General features: G+C 43.4%; 1 protein-coding gene across 2 annotated transcripts in view; it reads left to right on the forward strand.

Annotated features, from left to right (window-relative positions):
• The window catches only part of LOC129825324 (pleckstrin homology domain-containing family G member 1-like), a 78,316-nt gene that overhangs the window by 23,074 nt on the left and 28,148 nt on the right, over nucleotides 1-27,094 (forward strand). For both annotated transcript variants that reach the window (XM_055885329.1, XM_055885328.1), the window contains exons 2-4: nucleotides 11,496-12,031; nucleotides 19,430-19,530; nucleotides 20,216-20,285. In XM_055885329.1, the coding sequence (XP_055741304.1) occupies nucleotides 11,633-12,031; nucleotides 19,430-19,530; nucleotides 20,216-20,285 (570 nt within the window). In that variant the 5' untranslated portion in view covers nucleotides 11,496-11,632. The remainder of the gene's footprint in view (nucleotides 1-11,495; nucleotides 12,032-19,429; nucleotides 19,531-20,215; nucleotides 20,286-27,094) is intronic.

The following is a 27,094-nucleotide window of genomic DNA, read 5'->3' on the forward strand; positions in this document are numbered from 1 at the left end:
ATAGCAGTGACGCTATTCATGGGTAACTCCGATAGGCGAAAGCCAACATCACCCACGACAGAGAACGGTTGATTGTCAAGGGCAAAAAAATCCAAAGATTTCCACTTTGAGTAATCTCGCTGAAATGTTCTTAGTCTTTCAAATGACTGCTCGACTTGTTTATTGCTCGATCCACACAGCAGACATTGTGGGCAAGGTTAGGAATGCTGTGTTGCACGTGTAGCTCAACATTTTATGTGGCATCAGTATCATCTCCAGTGTTTAATCATGACAGGCCCTCTTCAGGTTGAAATACTGTCGTGCAGATGTTGTTGTTTTTGTTGTTGTTGCAGCATGCTCATGCAGAGCCAAGGCATTAAGTGTGGAAATTTTTTTTTTTTCCACTCCGACACACATGCGAGTGTGCATGCACACACATGCAATCTCTGAAGTTCACTATGATTCTCTATTTTCTGCTCTCTTTTTCTTTCTATGTCTAACGTCTGTTCTGTACTGTATGGCCCAGTCATGGCAGGTGTGTGTCCGGTATTCTCTCTCCTACTCTCTCTATTCCTTCTGTTCCTTTTGGATTCATTGGGCTGCAGTGTGAAATCCTGAGTGACACTTTAAGTTGTTAAACGTCGGTGAAGATCAGCCCTGCATCTCTATCAGAGAGAGAGACACTTGGAGGACAAAATATCAGAGCCAGAGAGAGAAGAGTGGATCCACTCCGAGGTGTTTATTAGATCCATACTAGCCTAAATATGTCAGGTTGTAGATAAGTCTAATAGTGCAACACTAAGTTAAACTTTCAAGGTAGGACTCCGAACAGTGGGGGGAAAAGGAGGGAACGAACAGAAGGTTGGCATTTGTGACTGATTATTTTTTCTCAGTCTTGTGTTCTCTCCCTCTTGGGTTAGTCCTTGTCTGATTTAATCACATTTAAAACCGTTACCATAACGTTGCCGAGGCGGAGAGACTGCTGTAACTCACGGCAACGCCTTTGGCCTATTACAGCTACTCATGTCCCTATGAGTGTCCTCTGCCCCTCCTCCCAGACCCAATACACACCCCACCTTGGGCACTATTTGTACTTGGATGTTGTTGTTACTTGTTTTTGTTTGTGTTCAACTCTCTTATTGCAGACATGTCAGACACCATCCATAATGATTGACTGTCACCACAGATTTAGTGCAATGAGTAGAGGGCAGTAAACAATTGTGTGGCATAGACACTGCTATCAGTTGGCACTGTTGTTCTTCTCTATTGTCCATGCGGCAAACAAGAACACACAAGGTTGATGGAAGGGGAATGTGTGGTCAGACCCTGCCCAGTCAGAGGTGCTCCTCTCTGAGGTGAAGAAACCACATTTGGCCCCTTGGTGAGAGAAGAGCTGGAATTTATTCTTACTTGATTAAGAACCCAGTCCCAGATTCTCTCTACTTTCTCTGTTGTCCCTCTCTATATATAGTAGCTCTATGTATAGACCGACCCCTGACTCCTTGGTATGACAGAACAGCACATCATGGATTCACCTTGATAAGATCCGGGTGAAGATCACAGATATAATTCAAACGGTTTTAGAAACTAGAGAGTGTTTTCTATCCAATAGTAATAATAATATGCATATTGTACGAGCAAGAATTGAGTACGAGGCCGTTTGAAATGGGCACCTTTCATCCAAGCTACTCAATACTGCCCCCGCAGCCCAAAGAAGTTAGCCTCTGATGACCAAGCTATGAGAGGAGAGGTCTGTCCATGGCACTCTTACGGCTCCCACAGCACTCCTTTAGCACTTCATATCAATATCACAACTGTTTATCTGTCATATAGCTCATATAAAGTTTATGGACTTAAGATTTCAAGTGACAGTTGTGATTGACATGTTGTTTAGCAGTGTAAGAGAACTCTTAGTGTGGGTGAACATCTAGAGATTTGAGAACTAGGCTTGGCACACTCATGTTCTCTGTATTCTATGTGCCCTAGTCTGTAAGTATATATGCTCTGCCGTGTGTGTATATTTTAATATGGGAAAGTATATGCTTGGAGTGGTTCGGAATGACCCTCAGAATCCCTCTGGAATCTCCAGGGCTACTTATAGGGAATGCTGGACTTGGCAAAGCTGTTAGGGGAGACATTATATGACTTCCTAAACATCATGTCTCTATGGATATCACTGTCATGGAAGACCTGAAGAGGTGACAGTTATATTTATGAGTTGGGGGAAATGAGGTAGGAAGGAAGGAAGGAGGAAAGTAATGAATTAATGAATGGAGGGAGTGAGATGGAGAGAGGGGGGAAAAAGTCAGATGGAGAAAGGAAGAGGGTGAAAAAAGTGAGGAAGAAAAGAGGAGAGGGACACAGGGAGAAAGAAAACAAGGGAGAGGTAGGGGAGGTCTAGAGCTCACAGGCCAGGCCATTGTCCTGAATGGAGCTGAATTAAATTACGTCATGATTTAGACTGAGTCTCTCAGCAGTAGCACTCAACAAGGGTATTGGGGAAAGGGGGAAGGGCTCCCTCCATTTCTCCCTCTCCTTTTTTATCCTTCCTCTCTTTCTTCTCTATTTTGTCTCTATCCATATTAACTTTCTTTCTCTCTCCTTTCCTTGGGCTCAGACAGATTTGATAGATTAGATATGAATGCGGGAGCTGCTTGTGGATGTTTGTTATTTTGGCGGGTGGGATCATGGTGGTAGGTAGAGAGGATGAGATGTGCATGGAGTGTGTGTGTGTGTGTGTGTGTTGGGGGGGGGGGGGGGTCCTTTGTGTAGTGAGAGATCTGACGGATGAAAGCTGACTCAGGCTGTATTGTGATAGAGGGGGAGAGAGAAAAGGGAGAGATAGAGAAAGAGAGGGCTGCAGCTGCTCTATACACCCTATACAGACCTGATTCTATCTGTGTCATCTGCTGACTACGAAGGCACATAAGTCTCATACAGCAGCCATAGGACATCTGACTGTCAGTCTTCCTTCAGAATCACCTATATTCTCCAAATACATTTGCATGTACAGGAATTTGACTCGTGAAATGGTGCTGCCACAACAAACAGAATATACGGACAGACAAACAGAATATACTGACAAGATATAGAGACACAGCATCCATACAATCCACATACAGTATGTACACAACACACAGCAAAAAACTATGGACTGCACTATGAACACGCTAAGCTACTTTATGAATTGTGCCTGTATAAACAGTATGAAGAAATTAGGCATTTTACAGGATGATGTGCAATAGAGTAAATATACTGTGTATATAGGGTCTATTGAGATGAACTAAATGTATATTATGCTATAACATTAAATTTCATTGTGCTCCTGTAACTCATACCACATTTATATAAGTGTTCATGTGTTATGAAGCTTCAGTACTTGTTGATGGAACACATGAGGCTGTGAAGGTTCTGAAGGATGGGGAATCATGGTTCTCACGGTTGTTTGTTGACCTCTCCTGGGTGAAGGGCACTTCAGCTGGCCATAAAGTGTGGGACTGAAGTGGACTTGTAACAGTGCCTTCAGAAAGTATTCACACTCCTTGACTTTGTCCACATTTTGTTGTATTACAGCCTGAATTTGAAATGTATTAAATTTAAATTTTGTGTCACTGGCCGACACACAATACCCCATAATGTCAAAGTGGAATTATGTTTTTTAGAAATTTTAACAAACAAATTAAAAGCTGATATGTCTTAAGTCAATACGTATTCAACCCCTTTGCTATGGCAAGCCTAAATAAGTTCAAGAGTAAACATTTGCTTAACAAGTCACATAATATGGACTAACTGTGTGCAACAATAGTGATTAACATGATTTTTGCATGACTACTTCATCTCTGTACACCCCCCCCCCCCCCCCCCACACCCCCACCCCCACCCACACACACACACACACACACACACTTATCTGTAATGTCCCACAGTCGAGCAGTGAATTTCAAACACAGATTCAACCACAAAGACCAGGGAGGTTTCCAATGCCTTGCAAAGAAGGGCACCTATTGGTAGATGGGTTAAAATAAAATAAAAAGCAGACATTGAATATCCCTTTGAGCATGGTGAAGTTATTAATTACACTTTGGATGGTGTATCAATACACTCAGTCACTACAAAGATACAGGCGTCCTTCCTAACTCAGTTGCCTGAGAGAGAGGAAACCACTCGGGGATTTCAACTTAAGGCCAATGGTGATTTTAAAACAGTTACAGAGTTTAATGGCTGTGATAGGAGAGCACTGAGGATGGATCAACAACATTGTAGTTACTCTTTCAATACTAACCTAATTGACAGAGTGAAAAGGAAGCCTATACCGAATAAAACTATTCCTAAACGTGAAAAGAAGGAAACCTGTACAGAATAAAACTATTCCAAAATATGTGTCCTGTTTGCAATAAGGGACTACGGTAAAACTGAAAATAAATTAACTTTGTCGTGAATACAAAGTGTTATGTTTCGGGCAAACACATCACTGAGTACCACTCTTCGTATTTTCAAGCATGGTGGCGGCTGCATCAGGTTATGGGTATGCTTGTCATCGGCAAGGACTATGGGGTTTATATAGATAAAAATACATTTTAATAGAGCTAAGCACAGGTTAAATATTAGAGGAAAACCTGGTTCAGTATGCTTTCCAACAGACACAGGGAGACAAAATCACCTTTCAGCAGGACAGTAACCTAAAACACAAGGCCAAATATACACTACCGGTCAAAAGTTAACACCTACTCTTTCAAGGGTTTTTCTTTATTTTTTACTATTTTCTACATTGTAGAATAATAGTGAAGACATCAAAACTATAAAATAACACATATGGAATCATGTAGTTAAAAAAGTGTTAAACAGCCACCTTTTGCTTTGATGACAGCTTTGCACACTCTTGGCATTCTCTCAACAAGCTTCACCTGGAATGATTTTCCAATAGTCTTGAAGGAGTTCCCACATATGCTGATCATTTTCCTTCACTCTGCAGTCCAACTCATCCCAAACCATCTCAGTTGGGTTGATGTCTGGGGATTCTGGAGGCCAGGTCATCTGATGCAGCACTCATCACTCTCCTTCTTGGTCAAATAGCCCTTACACAGTCTGGAGATGTATTGGGTCATTGTCCTGTTGAAAAACAAATGATAGTCCCACTAAGCTAAAAAACAGATGGGATGACGTATCGCTGCAGAATGCTGTGGTAGCCATGAAGGTTAAGTGTGGCTTGAATTCTAAATAAATCACAGACAGTGTCACTAGCAAAGCACCCCCACACTATCACACCACCTCCTCCATGCTTTATGGTGAGAAATACACATCCGGAGATCATCCGTTCACCCACACTGCATCTCACAAAGACGGCGGTTGGAACCAAAATTCTCCAAATTTGGACTCCAGACCAAAGGACACATTTCCACCGGTCTTATGTGTCCATTGCTCGTGTTTCTTGTCCCAAGCAAGTCTCTTCTTATTATTGTTGTCCTTTAGTAGTGGTTTCTTTGCAGCAATTCGACAACGAAGGCCTGATTCAGACTGTCTCCTCTGAACAGTTGATATTGAGATGTCTTTTACTTGAACTCAGTGAAGCATTTATTTGGGCTGCAATTTCTGAGGCTGGTGCATCTAATTAACTTATCCTCTGCAGCAAAGGTAACTCTGGGTCTTCCATTTCTGTGGCGGTCCTCATGAGAGACAGTTTCATCATGGCGCTTGATGGTTTTTGCGACTGCACTTGAAGAAACTTTCAAAGTTCACGCAATGTTCCGTATTGACTTACCTTCATGTCTTAAAGTAATGATGGACTGTCGTATTCTCTTTGCTTATTTGAGCTGATACTGCCATAGTATGAACTTGGTCTTTTACCAAATAGGGCCATCTTCTGTATACCCCCCTACCCTGTCACAACACAACTGATTGGCTCAAACGCATTAAGAAGGAAAGAAATTCCACAAATGAACTTTTAACAAAGCACACCTGTTAATTGAAATGCATTCCAGGTGACTAACTCATGGAGCTGGTTGAGAGAATGCCAAGAGTTTGCAAAGCTGTCATCAAGGCAAAGGGAGGCTATTTGAAGAATCTCATATAAAATATATATTTTTTTGATTACTACATGATTGCATATGTGTTATTTCATAGTTTATGTCTTCACTATTATTATACAATGTATAAAATCTTAAAAATAAAGAAAAACCCTTGAATTAGTAGATGACCGGTAGTGTACACTGGGGTTGCTTACCAAGACATTGAATGTTCCTGAGTGGCCTAGTTAGTTTTGACTTACATTGGCTTGATGAACAACCAACTTGACAAATTTTGAAGAATTTTTTAAAGAATAATGCGCAAATATTGTACAATTCATGTGTGCACAGCTCTTAGAGACTTACCCAGAAAGACTGACAGCTGTAATCGCTGCCAAACGTGATTATAACATGTATTGACTCAGGGGTGTGAATACTTATGTAAATTAGATATTTGTCTTTCGTTTTCAATAAATTTGCAAAAAAATGTAGGCCTGGTCTTTGTGTCCTTATTGAGTTAGCCTAAATGTAGGCCAGATTCTGAGAGCCACTGGTTCACTGTGTTGCTGTTCTGGCAGGAAAGGTAGAGCTCACAGAACTAATACCCAGTCTAATCCTTAAACACACACACACACACAGACATAGACACACAGACTTAGACATGCACACGCAACTGGAGAAACAGTACCAACTCTGAGGCTTTAGGCCCGTAATTAGAGAGAATTTACACAGATCAGTTTGAACATAATCTGGGCTGAAGATAACCCCAACCCCCCTGCTCACCTCACTCACACTCTACTTGTTCTAGTCACATTTTACCACTGTTACTCACACAGAGGTTGGGTGTGCAGTGTGCAAGCGCGCGTGTAACAGGTTAGGTGTGTCCCGAACAGGGGGTCTGGAAGGTGCAAGGGAAGGGCTGGGTAAACAGAAGTAAGTCTTCGTCTGTTGTTTGGTTTTCACTAGGGGTAGAAACACATGGTTTCTTTGTGTGAATGTTGCTGGCCCATGCCTAATAGCTCTAATGGCTATAAGGAGTCCCACTAAAACCATTAGCTCAGTAAGCATTATCTCAGGGGTGATAAACCAAATGCATGTAAGAAACACACACGAAACACAGAGTTCTTCCAATCTCACGGGTGTAAGTACCATGGAGTGGAGAAGCATTGAGGTTGCCTCTCACCTGACTCACCATCCCTCTGCTCGTTCTCCCTCCCTCCACTGAGAAAAGGAGACATAGTCTTCCAGCTGATGGTGAAACTCAAGTCACTGCATTATTTCTGCCTCATGCACCAATTCATGTTGTTTCTCCTATGACCAGAGAGAGTGAAATATTCCTTGATATTAGACACAAGCTGCTAATAAGTTCACTTTACTATACTCATTCATTGCAGCTGCAGTTCTGGTTGTAGCATGAGTGGAAGTAGAGAGAATGCACATTACATAAGTCCCACAGTGCATGTCAGAGCAAAAACCAAACCATGAGGTCGAAGGAATTGTCCGTAGAGCTCCGAGACAGGATTGTGTCGAGGCACAGATCTGGGGAAGGGTACCAAAATTTGTCTGCCGCATTGAAGTTCTCTAAGAACACAGTGGCCTCCATGATTCTTAAATGGAAGAAGTTTGGAACCTCCAAGACTCTTCCTGGAGCTGGCCACCCGGCCAAACTGAGGAATCGGGGGAGAAAGGCTTTAATCAGGGAGGTGACCAAGAACCTGATGGTCACTCTGACAGAGCTCCAGAGTTCCTCTATGGAGATGGTTGTCTTTCTGGAAGGTTCTCCCATCTCTGCAGCACCAATCAGGCCTTTGTGGTAGTGGCCAGACGGAAGCAACTCCTCAGTAAAAGGCACATGACAGCCTGCTTGGAGTTTGCCAAAAGGCACTTAAAGGACTCTCAGACCATGAGAAACAAGATTCTCTGGTCTGATGTGAAAACAAGATTGAAATCTTTGGCCTGAATGCCAAGCATCACGTCTGAAGGAAGCCTGGCACCATCCCTACGGTGAAGCATGGTGGTGGAAGCATCATGTTGTGGGGATGTTTTTCAGTAGCAGGGACTGGGAGACTAGTCAGGATCGAGGGAAAGATGAACTGAGCAAAGTACAGAGATGACAACCTGCTCCAGAGTGTTCAGGACCTCAGGACAACGACCCTAAGCACACCAAGACAACACAGGATTGGCTTCGGCACAAGTTTCTGAATGTCCTTGAGTGACCCAGCCAGAGCCCGGACTTGAACCCGATTTTAACATATCTGGATTAGAGGTCGACCGATTAATCGGAATGGCCAATTTAATTAGGGCCGATTTTTAACGTTTTCACAACAATCGGAAATCGGTATTTTTGGGCACCGATTTGCCGAGTTTTTTATTTAAAAAAAAATATATACATTTATTTTTTATTTATTTTATTATTATTATTATTATTAAAAAATATATATATATATATTTTTAATACCTTTTTATTTAACTAGGCGAGTCAGTGAAGAACACATTTTTATTTTCAATGACGGCCTAGTGGGAGGGTGGGTTAACTGCCTTGTTCAGCGGCAGAACGACAGATTTTCACCTTGTCAGCTCGGGGGATCCAATCTTGCAACCCTACATTTAACTAGTCCAACGCAATAACGACCTGCCTCTCTCTCGTTGCACTCCACAAGGAGACTGCCTGTTACGCGAATGCAGTAAGCCAAGGTAAGTTGCTAGCTAGCATTAAACTTATCTTATAAAAAACAATCAATCATAACCACTAGTTAACTACACATGGTTGATGATATTACTAGATATTAGCTAGCGTGTCCTGCGTTGCATATAATATGACTGAGCATACAAGTATCTAAGTATCTGACTGAGCGGTGGTAGGCAGACGCTTTTCGTTGTGCGTCAAGCATTGCGCTGTTTATGACTTCAAGCCTATCACCTCCCGAAATGAGGCTGGTGTAACCGAAGTGAAAGGGCTAGCTAGTTAGCGCGCGCTAATAGCGTTTCAAACGTCACTCGCTCTGAGTTGTTCCCCTTGCTCTGCATGGGTAACGCTGCTTCGATGGTGGCTGTTGTCGTTGTGTTGCTGGTTCGAGCCGAGTGAGGAGAGGGACGGAAGCTATACTGTTACACTTGCAATACTAAAGTGCCTATAAGAACATCCAATAGTCAAAGGTTAATGAAATACAAATGGTATAGAGGGAAATAGTCCTATAATTCCTATAATAACTACAACCTAAAACTTCTTACCTGGGAATATTGAAGACTCATGTTAAAAACGAACCACCAGCTTTCATATGTTCTCATGTTCTGAGCAAGGAACTGAAATGTTAGCTTTCTTACATAGCACATATTGCACTTTTACTTTCTTTTCCAACACTTTGTTTTTGCATTATCTAAACCGATTTGAACATGTTTCATTATTTACTTGAGGCTAAATTGATTTTATTGATTATTATATTAAGTTAAAATAAGTGTTCATTCATTAGTACAAATACATTTTTTTTAAATCGGCCGATTAATCGGTATCAGCTTTTTTGGTCCTCCAATAATCAGTATTGGCGTTGAAAAATCATAATCGGTCGACCTCTAATCTGGATAGACCTGGAAATAGCTGCGCAGCGATCCTCCCCATCCAACCTGACAGAGCTTGAGAGGATCTGCAGAGAGGAATGTGAGAAACTCACCAAATACAGGTGTGCCAAGCTTGTAGCGTCATACCCAAGAAGACTCAAGGCTTTAATCGCTGCCAAAGTTGCTTCAACAAAGTACTGAGTAAAGAGTCTGAATACTTATGTAAATGTGATATATTATTTTTTTTTTTTATACATTTGCAAGAATCTAACGTTTTTTGTTTAGTCATTATGGGGTGGTGTGTGTAGATTGATGATGGAAAAAAACTATTGAATCAGTTTTACAATAAGGATGTAAAATAATAAAATGTGGAAAAATATGAGGGGTCTGAATACTTTCCGAATGCATTGTATACATTTTCCAACTATTTTCCATCCCAAAAATGTTGAATAAGATTGAAAGTAGATTGAAAAGGGGTCTTAGAAAACATCTACCAGAAAAGTCATTAAAGGTATTAAAAATACATCAAAACACAACTAAGATCAACACTTATGTTTAGTTTTGGAGAAATGATTTGCCTTCTTTAAGTTTAAGAAATATTGCCTTGTAATTCCGTTACCAAAAACCCACATTACAAGTACAAGTAGACCTGCTAGCACCAACCCACAACGGACATCCATGGACTTTCAAAAATTGTTTACATTTGGTCATTCCGTCCTGGCAAGACCAAATCTGAACCAATCATAGACGTTTGTTTTGCATGATGTACAGTAGAAAACAGTACAGAACAGTAAAGAAAAGTAGAGTACTGTAAAATCACCCCTTGGACCTCCGTTTGCGCCATTTGCACAAGTGTCCCAAAGCTGAGGGAGTGAAAATTATCTAGGGTGTAGGGGCTAATTAGCCCCACCGTCAGTTACTTCAACTGAGCCTGCAATGCTGCCGGCTTCATAGCGAATTGGAATCCCATAAGGCACAGCGTTATTGTTGAGTTTGTGCAATTTCACACAAAAGATTGGAGTGGCGTGCCTAATTATATGACACATGCATTTGTTTGTCTGATGGTGAGACTTGACACATATGAAATACCTCCCAAATTAAATGTTTAACTGTAACTGAAGTTTAAATTTTGTAAAACGACAGGGGATTTGTTCATTTGAATTTCATGTTCGTCAGCAACACGTAATAACAGTGGGTCCTCAAGGGCGAGTTGGGAGGGGCGAGGCGTGGTTTGGGATTCATACCTCTTTCACTTACTCACTCTCTCTGTCTCTCTCTCTGGTCTCTGTCTCTCTCTCTGGTCTCTCTGTCTGTCTCTCGGTCTCTCTCTCTGGTCTTTCTCACTGGTCTCTCTGATCTGTCTGTCTCTCTCTCTGGTCTCACTGTCTGTCTCTCTCTGGTCTCTCTCTTTGATCTCCCTGTCTGTCTCTCTCTCTGGTCTCTGTCTGTCTCTCTCTGGTCTCTCTGTCTCTCTCTCTCTGTAAATGACTTAGTGTGGTCATCATGGTTTGGTAGAGTGCTTATTTTTGTGTGTGTTCAAAGCCTTCTGGCCATGGTATGAGTTGAGGACATGGTTGTGGTCAGTTTCAGTTAGGCTGGACACTATGCTCTCACGACTGTGGTATGGCCTGTTTTTCAGTTGGAATCCTAAACCGATCAGGGGACATGAACAAGGTGTGGGTTTTCTACTTTGGCCTTTCTGCTGAGAGAGAGAGGCAGGCTCCAGTGTCTAGTTAAACTGTGGCCTGGCAAGCTTGCCACTTGGAATCCAGATAGGGACCCTGTGGGAACATAAAGGGGTTCACTTTTTGTTGTTTTATTAGGATGGTTGAGGCGTTTAAGCATCTTCCTGTTTTGTGAGTATTAACAATGTTTACTCTGAACTTGATGAGAGGACAAGGATAAAGGTCTCAATTCTCACACTTCCTTTTCTCTCTCTCTCTCGCCTCCTTATTTCAGACGATTACACGGATGCCCTCCCTCCTCTCCCAGAGATTCCGGATGCCGGCTCGGTCCTGAGCTCAGTGGGCGTTCCGGGACGCTTTCGCCACTCCGACATTCACCACACCCCTCTACGCTACTGCTCCGCCCACAGCATGGACTCCTCCCCAGACAGTGCTGAGCGCCCAATCAGCTACGGCTCCACCTCTTCCTCTGCCTCCTCCAGGGATAGCCACTGTTCACTGGGCAGCCGCTCCACTTTAGTCCCCTCCCCTCACTGTCACCCCGCTCCTGACCGGGACTCCGGGGCGATCCGGTTGGAGCTGGTTCCAGCCAGGCAGCTGGGATGTGGGGATGAGGAGGAGAGGAATATTGGAGGAACAGATGCAGGAAAAGGGACTGTTAGACAGGTGTCTGCCCAGACCCCCCAGCCAGACACCAAGGCTGGGGAGAGGAGCTCCCCGGGGCCCAGGGTGCAGTATGTGGACAGGGTGGTTCAGGAGATAATGGACACTGAGAGGACCTACGTACTGGACCTGCAGAGCATCGTACAGGTAAGGAACATGGTACCACACAACACCACTGGGGAGACACAAACATAGTACTTATCCTTCTTACAGGAGTCTGTCCAGTACTGTGAGGAACGGGGTACCACACAACACCACTGGGGAGACACCAGCTATCACTGCACCTACATACAGCACAGGGGTACACAGCACAGTTTTCAGACTGTTAGGTGAGATGCAAACAGTAGGACAGCGCAGGCAGTGTTTCCCTATTCCAGTCCTCCCAACAGTACATATTGTTGTTGTAGCCCCGGACCAGCACACCTGATTCAACTTGTCAACTAATCATCAAGCCCTCAGTGAGTTGAATCAGGTGAGTTTGCCCAGGACTAAAACAAAAATGAGTTATGTTGGAACTGCTGGAGGACTGGAGATTAACCCTGTTGGGACTGTTGGAGGACCTGAGATGAACTCTGTTGGGACTGTTGGAAGACCTGAGATGAACCCTGTTGGGACTGTTGGAGGACCTGAGATGAACCCTGTTGGGACTGTTGGAGGACCTGAGATGAAACCCTGTTGGGACTGTTGGAGGACCTGAGATGAAACCCTGTTGGGACTGTTGGAGGACCTGAGATGAACCCTGTTGGGACTGTTGGAGGACCTGAGATGAAACCCTGTTGGGACTGTTGGAGGACCTGAGATGAAACCCTGTTGGGACTGTTGGAGGACCTGAGATGAACTCTGTTGGGACTGTTGGAGGACCTGAGATGAACTCTGTTGGGACTGTTGGAGGACCTGAGATGAAACCCTGTTGGGACTGCTGGAGGACCTGAGATGAAACCCTGTTGGGACTGCTGGAGGACCTGAGATGAAACCCTGTTGGGACTGTTGGAGGACCTGAGATGAAACCCTGTTGGGACTGCTGGAGATGAAACCCTGTTGGGACTGCTGGAGGACCGGAGATGAAACCCTGTTGGGACTGCTGGAGATGAAACCCTGTTGGGACTGCTGGAGGACTGGAGATGAAACCCTGTTGGGACTGCTGGAGGACTGAAGATGAAACCCTGTTGGGACTGCTGGAGGACTGGATGGAACACTGCAGTGTAGGACAGATACTAGTATATTACTGAACAGCATTATACCAGTCAGGACCTGTGAAAGAAAGAACGGGGGTCAAGATGAGTGTCATAGAGTGTTCATAGACAACACCCATATACAGGAGAAGTTGATTTGGGCGGAAGAGTTGTCGTCAGAGGTCCCAACCAGCAGGAAACTGGTCCTTTCAGAAAGAGATAGAGGGGGTGGGTGAGTGAGTTAGTTGTCAGAGAAACTGTTTCCTCACCCCTCCCACCCTGTCACATGGACCAAGATGGATGTCCTTACCCCCACCATCCCTCCTCGCTCCATTCAGGGTGAGGAGAATAGGAATGGGAGAGCGGTGCTGTAGGAAGAGGGATTTAGAGCTGCAATAACAATGTCTAAAGTAGGTTAGCTAAACACTGAGCAGAGATCACTTTAAAGACGTATACTCCCCTTAGACCTGGACCCCCCTAACTCAACAAGACCCTCTTATCAGATCTATGTGGCCGGACACCCACTCTTCCACTACACTTTTAGACAGGACCATAATTTACTCCTTTCTCCCCCCTTATTATGTCAATCTCTGTTAAGACTTCCAACACTTACGCTATTCATCATCAGTGGATTACATTCAGAGCAGACTGCCCTGCTATATCTAGCGCTTGTCAGCAGGTCCCATATCACTTCACATTAAGTGGGTGTAACACATCGCACTCATTCACCATCATATTCACCACCACCACCACCAATGTACAGTATAGTGCTACTATCCACCGTGGCCACTCTCCACCCATTACCCAGAATCCCCTGCATGGTGCTTTCCGCAGGGTTAGAGGGGGGGATGGCCCAAACACAAATATTTAACCAGACTCCTGTGGGCTCTCGTGCGCTCCATCTGTCAACGACGGACGGTGATGTGGCCTGCACAAGCAGTGTGTTTGTATTGGTGTGTGTAGTGGTTTGTGTGTGTGGCACATGATGCATGAATATGTACAGTGCATCCCATCAAGATACACACAATACCCCATAATGACAAAGTGAAAACAGGTTTTTAGAAATGTTTTCAAATGTATTACAAATCAAAAACAGATACCTTATTTGCATAAGTGTTCAGACCCTTTGCTATGAGACTCGATATTGAGCTCAGGTGCATCTTGTTTCCATTGATAATCCTTGATGTTTCTACAACTTGTGGTAAACTCAATTTATTGGACATGATTTGGAAAGGCACACACCTGTCTATATAAGGTCCCACAGTTGACAGTGCATGTCAGAGTAAAAACCAAGCCATGAGGTCGAAGGCCAATTAACAAGGTCGAAGGAATTGTCCGTAGAGCTCAGAGACAGGATTGTGTCGGAGCAGCCACGCTCCCCATCCAACCTGACAGAGCTTGAGAGGATCTGCAGAGAAGAATGGGAGAAACTCCCCAAATATAGGTGTGCCAAGCTTGTAGCGTCATACCCAAGAAGACTTAAGGCTGATGTGCTTCAACAAAGTACTGAGTAAAGGGTCTGAATACTTATGTAAATGTCCTATTTCAGTTTTTTATTTTTAATACATTTGCAAAAATGTCTAAGCAGTTTTTTTGCTTTGTCATTATGGGGTATTGTGTGTAAATTGACGAAGGGGAAAAAACAATTCAATCCATTTTAGAATAAGGCAGTAATGTAAAAAAAAATGTGGGAAAAGTCAAGGGGTCTGAATACGTTCCAGATGATGCACTGTAACTGTGTGTAGTACAGGGTAGATTCACCCTGTATATGGTGGTCCTTCCCTGGCTGAATAACTGTGTGACTAGTACAGGGTAGATTCACCCTGTATATGGTGGTCCTTCCCTGGCTGAATAACTGTGTGACTAGTACAGGGTAGATTCACCCTGTATATGGTGGTCCTTCCCTGGCTGAATAACTGTGTGACTAGTACAGGGTAGATTCACCCTGTATATGGTGGTCCTTCCCTGGCTGAATAACTGTGTGACTAGTACAGGGTAGATTCACCCTGTATATGGTGGTCCTTCCCTGGCTGAATAACTGTGTGACTAGTACAGGGTAGATTCACCCTGTATATGGTGGTCCTTCCCTGGCTGAATAACTGTGTGAGTAGTACAGGGTAGATTCACCCTGTATATGGTGGTCCTTCCCTGGCTGAATAACTGTGTGAGTAGTACAGGGTAGATTCACCCTGTATATGGTGGTCCTTCCCTGGCTGAATAACTGTGTGAGTAGTACAGGGTAGATTCACCCTGTATATGGTGGTCCTTCCCTGGCTGAATAACTGTGTGAGTAGTACAGGGTAGATTCACCCTGTATATGGTGGTCCTTCCCTGGCTGAATAACTGTGTGAGTAGTACAGGGTAGATTCACCCTGTATATGGTGGTCCTTCCCTGGCTGAATAACTGTGTGACTAGTACAGGGTAGATTCACCCTGTATATGGTGGTCCTTCCCTGGCTGAATAACTGTGTGACTAGTACAGGGTAGATTCACCCTGTATATGGTGGTCCTTCCCTGGCTGAATAACTGTGTGTAGTACAGGGTGGTCCTTCCCTGGCTGAATAACTGTGTAGTACAGGGTAGATTCACCCTGTATATGGTGGTCCTTCCCTGGCTGAATAACTGTGTAGTACAGGGTAGATTCACCCTGTATATGGTGGTCCTTCCCTGGCTGAATAACTGTGTGACTAGTACAGGGTGGTCCTTCCCTGGCTGAATAACTGTGTAGTACAGGGTAGATTCACCCTGTATATGGTGGTCCATCAGGCTTCTCCAAATGAACTCACAGAGAAACCTGGAGAACGCCTTTCATCCCTTTCCCCCTGCTCCAGTCCCGGACATGGGACACATCTTTCATCCCTTTCCCCCTGCTCCAGTCCCGGACATGGGACACATCTTTCATCCCTTTCCCCCTGCTCCAGTCCCGGACATGGGACACATCTTTCATCCCTTTCCCCCTGCTCCAGTCCCGGACATGGGACACATCTTTCATCCCTTTCCCCCTGCTCCAGTCCCGGACATGGGACACATCTTTCATCCCTTTCCCCCTGCTCCAGTCCCGGACATGGGACACATAGATGTTGACCAGGAAAAATCACAGCGCCTCTGGGAATTCTCAACAGAGGCTTACGGGGTTCCAGAAATGGAATATGAAGGAGTTAACATGTCCTAGTGAATGGTTTTCATGTGGACGTATGGAGTGAGGAGACTGGGTGTCGGTGTATGTTAGATTTAGAGAAATTGAGAGAAAGTTTGTATGTCTTAATGTGTAACGTGGGGAATCGTCAAATTCCGTTTATATTGAGTCTCAAACGTTTGAGAAGCATAGCTGGAGGTGTGTGTGCGTGTGTTTTGGAATTGTGTGTGTTTCAAGATGTGCGTGTTTGGTTTTGCTATCGTTGTGGGGACCAGACGGCGTGGGGTTTAACACTTTGTGTGTGTGTGATCAGGCTCAGACTAGGCTGTGTTGATTGACTGGGTCAGGGCAGGTCACATGGCTAATAAAGCCGCACCTTACACCTTAACCATGGCCAACAACCCAACCCTAAACATGACCCTGGTCCCGTACCGTGACTCCACCGACCACCATTATCCTAACTTAAATTATCCTAGCCATGACTCTAACCGCCAAACTTGGCCCTAAACCATTGCCCTGAAACCCCCATATTTGCCCTTTCACCCCTAAATCCTCCAAACTGTATCCTCTTACCTCAGAACCTTGACCTTCTATTTTACACAATGATTCTGTCAGAGTTCCCCCTCTGGGAGTGGATGACCACACCAAACAATCTAAGAGTGTTGTGTGTGCTAGAGAGGGGGAGTGGGGGGGGGGGGGGGGGGGGGAGACGCAGGTTGGCTACTTTGTGTAGCCTGCAGATAAACAGTTGAAGTCAGAAGTTTACATACACCTTAGACAAATTCATTTAAACTCAGTTTTTCACAATTCTTGACATTTAATCCTAGTATAAAATCCCTGTCTTAGGTCAGATAGATCACAACTTTATTTTAGGAATGTGAAATGTCAGAATAATAGTAGAATGAATTATTTCTTTCAGCTTTTATTTCTTTCATCGCATTCTCAGTGGGTCAGAAGTTTACATACACTCAATTAGTATTTGGTAGCATTGCCTTTAAATTGTTTAATTTGGGTCAAACTTTTTGGGTAGCCTTCCACAAGCTTCCCACAATAAGTTGGGTGAATTTTGGCCCATTCCTCCTGACAGAGCTGGTGAAACTGAGTCAGGTTTGTAGGCCTCCTTGCTCACACACGCTTTTTCAGTTCTGCCCACAAATTTGCTATAGGATTGAGGTCAGGGCTTTGTGATGGCCACTCCAATACCTTGTCTTTGTTGTCTTTAAGCCATTTTGCAAGTATGTTTGGGGTCATTGTCCATTTGGAAGACCCATTTGCCACCAAGCTTTAACTTCCTGACTGATGTCTTGAGATGTTGCTTCAATATATCCACATAATTTTCGGTCCTCATGATGCCATCTATTTTGTGAAGTGCACCAGTCCCTCGTGCAGCAAAGCACCCCCACAACATGATGCTGCCACCTCCGTGCTTCACGGTTGGGATGATGTTTTTCGGCTTGCAAGCATCCCCCTTTTTCCTCAAAACATAACGATGGTCATTATGGCCAAACAGTTCTATTTTTGTTTCATCAGACCAGAGGACATTTCTCCAAAAAGTATGACCTTTGTTGCCATGTGCAGTTGCAAACCGTAGTCTGGCTTTTTTATGGTGGTTTTGGAGCAGTGGCTTCTTCCTTGCTGAGCAGCCTTTCAGGTTATGTCGATATAGGACACGTTTTACTGTGGATATAGATACTTTTGTACCTGTTTCCTCCAGCACCTTCACAAGGTCCTTTGCTGTTGTTCTGGGATTGATTTGCACTTTTCGCATCAAAGTACGTTCATCTCTAGGAGACAGAATGTGTCTCCTCACTGAGCGGTATGACGGCCAGACTTGTGGAGGTCTACAATTTTTTTTCTGAGGTCTTGGCTGATTTCTTTTGATTTCCCCATGATGTCAAGCAAAGAGGCACTGAGTTTGAAGGTAGGCCTTGAAATACATCCACAGGTTCACCACCAATTGACTCAAATGTTGTCAAGTAGTCTATCAGAAGCTTCCAAAGCCATGACATCATTTTCTGGAATTTTCCAAGCTGTTTAAAGGCACAGTCAACCTAGTGTATGTAAACTTCTGACCCACTGGAATTGTGATACAATGAATTATAAGTGAAATAATCTGTCTGTAAACAACTGTTGGAAAAATTACTTGTCATGTACAAAGTAGATGTCTTAACAGACTTGCCAGAAGTAGTTTGTTAACAAGAAATTAGTGGAGTGGTTGAAAACGAGTTTTACTGACTCCAAGCTAAGTGTATGTCAACTTCCGACTTCAACTGTAGATGGTGTCAGTGTGAGAGAATGTACTTATCCCATCTGTCAATGAGACGGAGACGAGAGGAGAAACAGGATGAGGGAGAGACAGTTTGTGTGTGTGTGCGCGTTGTACCGTGTCTGTGTACGCGTGGAGAGAAAGCTGAGGCGTATAATCACTATTGGTAGCTGAACATGTCATGACTGATGGCTGAGATGGTGGGATAGGATACTGTCTGAACAGACACAGCCTTGGTTCCTTAAACACTTCTCTACAAGCCTCTCACCAGTGTATCCTATTTGCTTTGGACACTGTCCATCTGTGAATACTGTAGGCCCTTAGACATTTTGCTGTGCTGGTCAAACAGCCATCTGGACAAAGAGGAGTACCCACTGAATAGTCTCTAGTTAAGTAGGCGGGTTAAGACTGGACTGGTCAGGGAGAAGTGGGCTGTGGGCCCAGTTTTTTTTACTAGACAGGAATGCTCTTCGTCTAAAGCAGATTGAATGTGTGCTGAATAAGTGTGAGAAGTGTATGTGGTCTCAAAGTGTTTATGATGCTGTGTATTTATAAGTGGAGAGTGTTTTCATAGTGTGTGTTCAGAGTGCATGTTGGTGGGGGGTTGGTAGAATGATGCCAGGGAGCATGTCAGTCATACTGTCCCTCTCGCATGACTTGATGAGATATTCCTCAAAACACTTTGATGTGGGGGTCAAAACTGACTTCGCTCTCTCCGTGTCTCTATCTGTCGCTGCCTCTTGCTGTCCCTCTCGCTCTCTCCGTATCTCTGTCTGTCGCTGTCTCTCTCTTTCTCTGTGTCTGTTGCTCTCGCTCACGTTCACTCAATTCACTATGCTTTATTGGCATGAAATATATTCTGTAATTGGCAATGTATTTCAAAAACCATACATTTAGAAGTCGAAAGTACAATTGCATAAAGTCACATACATTGTTTCTCAAAAAACATATGTTTTTCTCTCTCTCTGTAGGATTACCTAGAGTGTATCAGTAACCAGTCTTGCCTGGCACTGAGCTCAGAGGAGAGAGGCTCTCTATTCGGGAACATCCGAGACATCTACCACTTCAACAGGTAAACGCACGCACGCACGCACGCACGCACGCACGCACGCACGCACGCACGCACGCACGCACACACACACACGCACACAAAAAAAATACAGAGTGCAGTATCCAAAGAATCTACAGAATGAGAACAGTTTGTCTCGCCTGTCGATGTGTGGGGGGCCAGTGACCAATCGACATTGTGTGTCCATGTTGTTTTGTCCATCTGAGGAGTGTATGTTCAAAACAACCAGCTCTGCTGGAAGCCTAGTCTCTCAGACTGTCAGCTGTCACATAAAGACTCACAGCTACAGAGAGAGAAAAACCTAGGGAGAATTCACATAGTGAGGGAGTTTGGTTTGACACAAACTCCTTACAAACAGTCACAATGACCTTATTCCCTAGACATGTAACAGTGGTTTCACCAGTTGACCATATATCCATCAACCAATAAGAATTAGGGACACACACACACAACCTATTTCAATTCACGGAAGTTACTTTTTGTTGTAAGCAGAGTACCCTAGGACCTAATACTGTGTCCCAAGTTATATTTGTTCCTGAACATTTTTGATGTTTATAACAAAGAGCGATGGGGAGCAGTTTGGTAAGTGTGTAACTGTCAGTTTCTATTCCAATGATTTAATTAAGTGTGTGGTGTGCAAGTGGTTAATGTACTGATATGCTGATGTGATCATTTTTGGGGTTTACAGAGATCTGCTTCATGACCTGGAAAAGTGTAAATCGGACCCTGTGGCCATTGCAGAGTGTTTCGTAGCCAAGGTAGGTCTCTTTCTCTTCTTTTTCTTTCTTGTTGAAGCCTGTCTGAACAGCTGGTTCGGGACAAAAAACACTCAAAAACATGTAACACACACAACATGGGCGGCAGGGTAGCCTAGTAGTTAGTGTTGGACTAGTAACCGGAAGGTTGCAAGTTCAAATCCCTGAGCTGACAAGGTACAAATCTGTCGTTCTGCCCCTGAACAAGGCAGTTAACCCACTGTTCCTAGGCTGTCATTGAAAATAAGAATTTGTTCTTAACTGACTTGCCTAGTTAAATAAAGGTATAAAAAAATATATATACTGTATGTAACTAGTATTGAAAAATGATGTAACTACACTGAAATATGTAAGAAAGTGAAAAGCTGTGAAAAATCTCAATGCTATCCAATTTGTAAGTCGCTCTGGATAAGAGCGTCTGCTAAATGACGTAAATGTAACATTATTTAGGTTACAAACTAACCAAAATCGTAATCATACTTAGTCATACTGACAGAGAAGCACAATTTCTGAGGAAATTTAAGGGCTGGCAAAATTTATAATCACCATTTACTGGTGAGGGCTAATGGTAATACTTCAACACCTGAGAAAAAAACTATTCTCCTCTCGTTTCTCTTATCTGTGTGTGTGTGTGTGTGTGTGTAACTGTGTTTGGTCTTCTTTTCAATCCTTTTCTACATTAAATCATTCTATTTCATGATAACTGCATACTAACACTTAATCAACAGACGTATCTCTACCAATACCACAATAAGTACACAGTAATCTGTCTGTAACCCGAGTTTATCAGTCTGGACATGCACAAACACACTAGTCATTTCACAGCGGTCTGTGCCAGTGTGTACGATAGTAGCTCTTGTTGAATTTGTATAGTTACCCAGTCCATGCTCCACATATTCATCATTCCCATACCACAATAAATCACTTCAAAAGTATTCATACCCCATGACTTATTCCACATGTTGTTGCTTTACAGTCTGAATTCAAAATTGATTGGCAACAACTCTGGTGGACATTCCGGCAGTCAGCATGCCAATTGCACGCTCCCGCAAATCTTGCGACAACATTGTGTTGTGTGACAAAACTGCACATTTTAGTGTGGCCTTTTATTGTCCCTAGCACAAGGTGCAACTGTGCAATGATCCTGCTGTTTAATCAGCTTCTTGATATGCCACACCTGTCAGGTGAATGGATTATCTTGGCTAAGGAGAAATCCTCACTAACAGGGATGTTAACAAATTTTTGCACAACATTTTAGAGAAAGACGTTTTTTGTGCGTATGGAACATTTCTGGGATCTTTTATTTCAGCTCATGAAACATGAAGCTGACTTTACATGTTGCGTTTTATATTTTTCTTTAGTATATTTTACAATACACTAGTAATGAATCAAGGGCCTCCGTGGTTTGTAGGTGGCCTTATCGCAGTCACTTTACACATGTTAAATGTGTGTTTTACTTACATATTTAGTACAGTTTCAATCCTGCACTCTTTTGATTGCAGTTATCCAAAGTAGTGTGTGCCATCACTGTTACGTGACCATAAAATAGAGGTTGCGTGCGTTCAGAAACGTTCCCTGATTATTGTAGTGTTGTGTGGGTCATGAATTGGTGTTGGGTCAGTAGCCAGACAACTGCCTGGAAACATTTGTTCATTGCAGACAATCCCCCCCCAACTTAGAGTCACAACTCGGCAAAGCGTTTGAAGGAGCGAAAAAACAGACCATAAATCCCGCTAATCGTCTATCTGTCCTTATGTTCCTTACCCTGCTTTCAGTGAAATGTGTTGAGTAAGCAGCCTAGTCTTTATGGGTCCCTACATGCTGACTGCACCACTGTTGCGCAATTAAAACAAGATCATAATGTTTTATCATCTGGTCTAAAAAGATCTTTCCTCTTCAGCGTTTAGCTGATCTCCTAACCCATAGCTCCTCTCGCCAGTCTAGACCCCTCAGCATGCCAGCCGGTCGATACAGAAGCAAAACTAATTACTATATAACATCCCATAATGGTTTATTCCTATCATAATAATGACGAGCAGCACAGTCTGGAGATGTACTATATATAAATCTACATCTATGGTAGCTCAGCAGAAATCCTCAGGTTTAGTCTCTGCCTTGCTGTTCTGAGATGATCTAAACTTCACTATTAATTAGGGATGGGGGGTTTTAAACAATTTCACTGTTCGAATAGTATCCTGAATTGTTGTTGCATATTCAAAATACATGTGTGTGTAGCGAGCAGACGGAAGGAGAGAGATGCCAAGGCGACTCGGCTACAGCCAAGAATAGCTAACTTGTAGCAACCACAATGTTATTTATCATCCATATAACAGTGCCTGTCTTGACTGGAGTAGCCTAGAGAAGCTAGCTAAATAGCAAAGCCAGCCACCTATAGCTAGCCAGGCTAATTGAGGCCACATGCTGCGCTTTTCCCCCAACCCCATTTAGATAAAACAACAGCTATACCGGTTGGTTGCTTGTTATAGCCTACTCCTTCTCATTTCACTAAGATTTGATTCCGTCTTGTATTGCATTAGTGAACTCTCACTCCACTTGTTACACATTTATCTTGAGCCTCTTTGGCCAAGATAAACAACAAGCTACGCACGTGAAGGCATCATGCTTGTCATAACTACATTGGAAAGGTTTTAATTGAATTGAATTAATAATTAGAAATGTCATGGTATATCTTTGAATGTAACAACGTCACATGGATATTTTTATCTAATTTAGAAAATACCTTTTCAGTGTTAGAATCTGTTTAAAATGGGAATATATAAACATTCCCGTAGAAATTAATATTCACACAAGTATTCGAATACAAATGTCCCGACTATTAATCTATATCTATGTTATATCAGGAGTGATTGATAATGTAATTTAGAAAATGTCCTCACAGATCAAAGATGAGCAGAAATCACAGATTCCATCTCTGCCTTGCTGTATTATCAAATTGTATTTGTCACATGCGCCGAATACAACAGGTGTAGGTAGACCTTACAGTGAAATGCATACTTACAAGCCCTTAACCAACAATGCTTTAAGAAGTTCAGAAAAAAAGTGTTAGGTAAAAAATATATAAGTATAAAATATATATATATACACTGCTCAAAAAAATAAAGGGAACACTTAAACAACACAATGTAACTCCAAGTCAATCACACTTCTGTGAAATCAAACTGTCCACTTAGGAAGCAACACTGATTGACAATAAATTTGACATGCTGTTGCGCAAATGGAATAGACAAAAGGTGGAAATTATAGGCAATTAGCAAGACACCCCCCAAAACAGGAGTGATTCTGCAGGTGGTGACCACAGACCACTTCTCAGTTCCTATGCTTCCTGGCTGATGTTTTGGTCACTTTTGAATGCTGGCGGTGCTCTCACTCTAGTGGTAGCATGAGACGGAGTCTACAACCCACACAAGTGGCTCAGGTAGTGCAGTTCATCCAGGATGGCACATCAATGCGAACTGTGGCAAAAAGGTTTACTGTGTCTGTCAGCGTAGTGTCCAGAGCATGGAGGCGCTACCAGGAGACAGGCCAGTACATCAGGAGACGTGGAGGAGGCCGTAGGAGGGCAACAACCCAGCAGCAGGACCGGTACCTCCGTCTTAGTGCAAGGAGGTGCACTGCCAGAGCCCTGCAAAATGACCTCCAGCCGGCCACAAATGTGCATGTGTCAGCATATGGTCTCACAAGGGGTCTGAGGATCTCATCTCGGTACCTGATGGCAGTCAGGCTACCTCTGGCGAGCACATGGAGGGCTGTGCGGCCCCACAAAGAAATGCCATCCCACACCATGACTGACCCATCGCCAAACCGGTCATGCTGGAGGATGTTGCAGGCAGCAGAACGTTCTCCACGGCGTCTCCAGACTCTGTCACGTCTGTCACATGTGCTCATGTGCTCAGTGTGAACCTGCTTTCATCTGTGAAGAGCACAGGGCGCCAGTGGCGAATTTGCCAATCTTGGTGTTCTCTGGCAAATGCCAAATGTCCTGCACGTTGTTAGGCTGTAAGCACAACCCCCACCTGTGGACGTCGGGCCCTCATGGAGTCTGTTTCTGACCGTTTGAGCAGACACATGCACATTTGTGGCCTGCTGGAGGTCATTTTGCAGGGCGCTGGCAGTGCACCTCCTTGCACAAAGGCGGAGGTAGCGGTCCTGCTGCTGGGTTGTTGCCCTCCTACGGCCTCCTCCACGTCTCCTGATGTACTGGCCTGTCTCCTGGTAGCGCCTGCATGCTCTGGACACTACGCTGACAGACACAGCAAACATTTTTGCCACAGTTCGCATTTATGTGCCATCCTGGATGAACTGCACTACCTGAGCCACTTGTGTGGGTTGTAGACTCCGTCTCATGCTACCACTAGAGTGAGAGCACCGCCAGCATTCAAAAGTGACCAAAACATCAGCCAGGAAGCATAGGAACTGAGAAGTGGTCTGTGGTCACCACCTGCAGAATCACTCCTGTTTTGGGGGGTGTCTTGCTAATTGCCTATAATTTCCACATTTTGTCTATTCCATTTGCACAACAGCATGTGAAATTTATTGTCAATCAGTGTTGCTTCCTAAGTGGACAGTTTGATTTCACAGAAGTGTGATTGACTTGGAGTTACATTGTGTTGTTTAAGTGTTCCCTTTATTTTTTTGAGCAGTGTATATATATATATATATATATATAATATATATATATAATATATATATATATATATATATATATATATATATATATATATATATATTTTACTTATATTTTTTTACTGAACACTTTTTAATATATTTAAAACATTTTTATATATATATATATATATATATATATATATATATATATATATATATATATATATATATATATATATATATATATATATATATATATATATATATATATATATATATATATATACACACACAAACAGTTGAAGTCGGAAGTTTACATACACCTCAGCCAAATACATTTAAACTCAGTTTTCACAATTCCTGACATTTAATCCCAGTAAAAATTCCCTGTCTTAGGTCAGTTAAGATCACCACTTTTATTTTAAGAATGTGAAATGTCAGAATAATAGTAGCGAATGATTTATTTCAGCTTTTATTTCTTTCATCACATTCCCAGTGGATCAGAAGTTTACATACACTCAATTAGTATTTGGTAGCATTGCCTTTTTAAATTGTTTAACTAAGGCCAAACATTTTGGGTAGCCTTCCACAAGCTTCCCACAATAAGTTGGGTGAATTTTAGCCCATTCCTCCTGACAGAGCTGGTGTAACTGAGTCTGGTTTGTAGGCCCCCTTGCTCGCACACGCTTTTTCAGTTCTGCCCACAAATTTTCTATAGGATTGAGGTCAGGTCTTTGTGATGGCCACTCCACTACCTTGACTTTGTTATCCAAACATAATGATCAAAACAAATCAAATGTATTTATATAGCCCTTCTTACATCAGCTGATATCTCAAAGTGCTGTACAGAAACCCAGCCTAAAACCCCAAACAGCAAGCAATGCAGGTGTAGAAGCACGGTGGCTAGGAAAAACTCCCTAGAAAGGCCAAAACCTAGGAAGAAACCTAGAGAAACCTAGAGAGGAACCAGGCTATGAGGGGTGGCCAGTCCTCTTCTGGCTGTGCCAGGTGGAGATAACAGAACATGTCCAAGATGTTTAAATGTTCATAAATGACCAGCATGGTCAAATAATAATAATCACAGTAGTTGTCGAGGGTGCAACAAGTCAGCACCTCAGGAGTAAATGTCAGGTGGCTTTTCATAGCCGATCATTAAGAGTATCTCTACCGCTCCTGCTGTCTCTATAGAGTTGAAAACAGCAAGTCTGGGACAGGTAGCACGTCCGGTGAACAGGTCAGGGTTCCATAGCCGCAGGCAGAACAGTTGAAACTGGAGCAGCAGCACGGCCAGGTGGACTGGGGACAGCAAGGAGTCATCAGGTAATAACCAATGATGGTTATTATTGCCAAACAGTTCTATTTTTGTTTCATCAGACCAGAGGACATTTCTCCAAAAAGTATGATCTTTGTCCCTATGTGCAGTTGCAAACTGTAGTCTGGCTTTTTTATGGCGGTTTTGGAGCAGTGGCTTCTTCCTTGCTGAGCGGCCTTTCAGGTTATGTCAATATAGGACTCGCTTTACTGTGGATATAGATACTTTTGTACCTGTTTCCTCCATCTTTACATAGTCCTTTGCTGTTGTTCTGGGATTGATTTGCACTTTTCGCACCAAGTACGTTCCTCTCTAGAAGACAGAACGCGTCTCCTTCCTGAGCGGTATGATGGCTGCGTGGTCCCATGGTGTTTATACTTGCGTACTATTATTTGTACAGATGAATGTGGTACCTTCAGGCATTTGGAAATTGCTCCCAAGGATGAACCAGACTTGTGGAGGTCTACAATTTTTTTTCTGAGGTCTTGGCTGATTTCTTTTGATTTTCCCATGATGTCAAGCAAAGAGGCACTGAGTTTGAAGGTAGGCCTTGAAATACAATAAATGCACATTTGTGGCCTGCTGGAGGTCATTTTGCAGGGCTCTGGCAGTGCACCTCCTTGCACAAAGGCGGAGGTAGCGGTCCTGCTGCTGGGTTGTTGCCCTCCTACGGCCTCCTCCACGTCTCCTGATGTACTGGCCTGTCTCCTGGTAGCGCCTCCATGCTCTGGACACTACGCTGACAGACACAGCAAACCTTTTTGCCACAGCTCGCATTGATGTGCCACCTGGATGAACTGCACTACCTGAGCCACTTGTGTGGGTTGTAGACTCCGTCTCATGCTACCACTAGAGTGAGAGCACCGCCAGCATT

Source organism: Salvelinus fontinalis, chromosome 27 (genome assembly GCF_029448725.1).
Source record: "Salvelinus fontinalis isolate EN_2023a chromosome 27, ASM2944872v1, whole genome shotgun sequence".
Taxonomy (NCBI): domain Eukaryota; kingdom Metazoa; phylum Chordata; class Actinopteri; order Salmoniformes; family Salmonidae; genus Salvelinus; species Salvelinus fontinalis.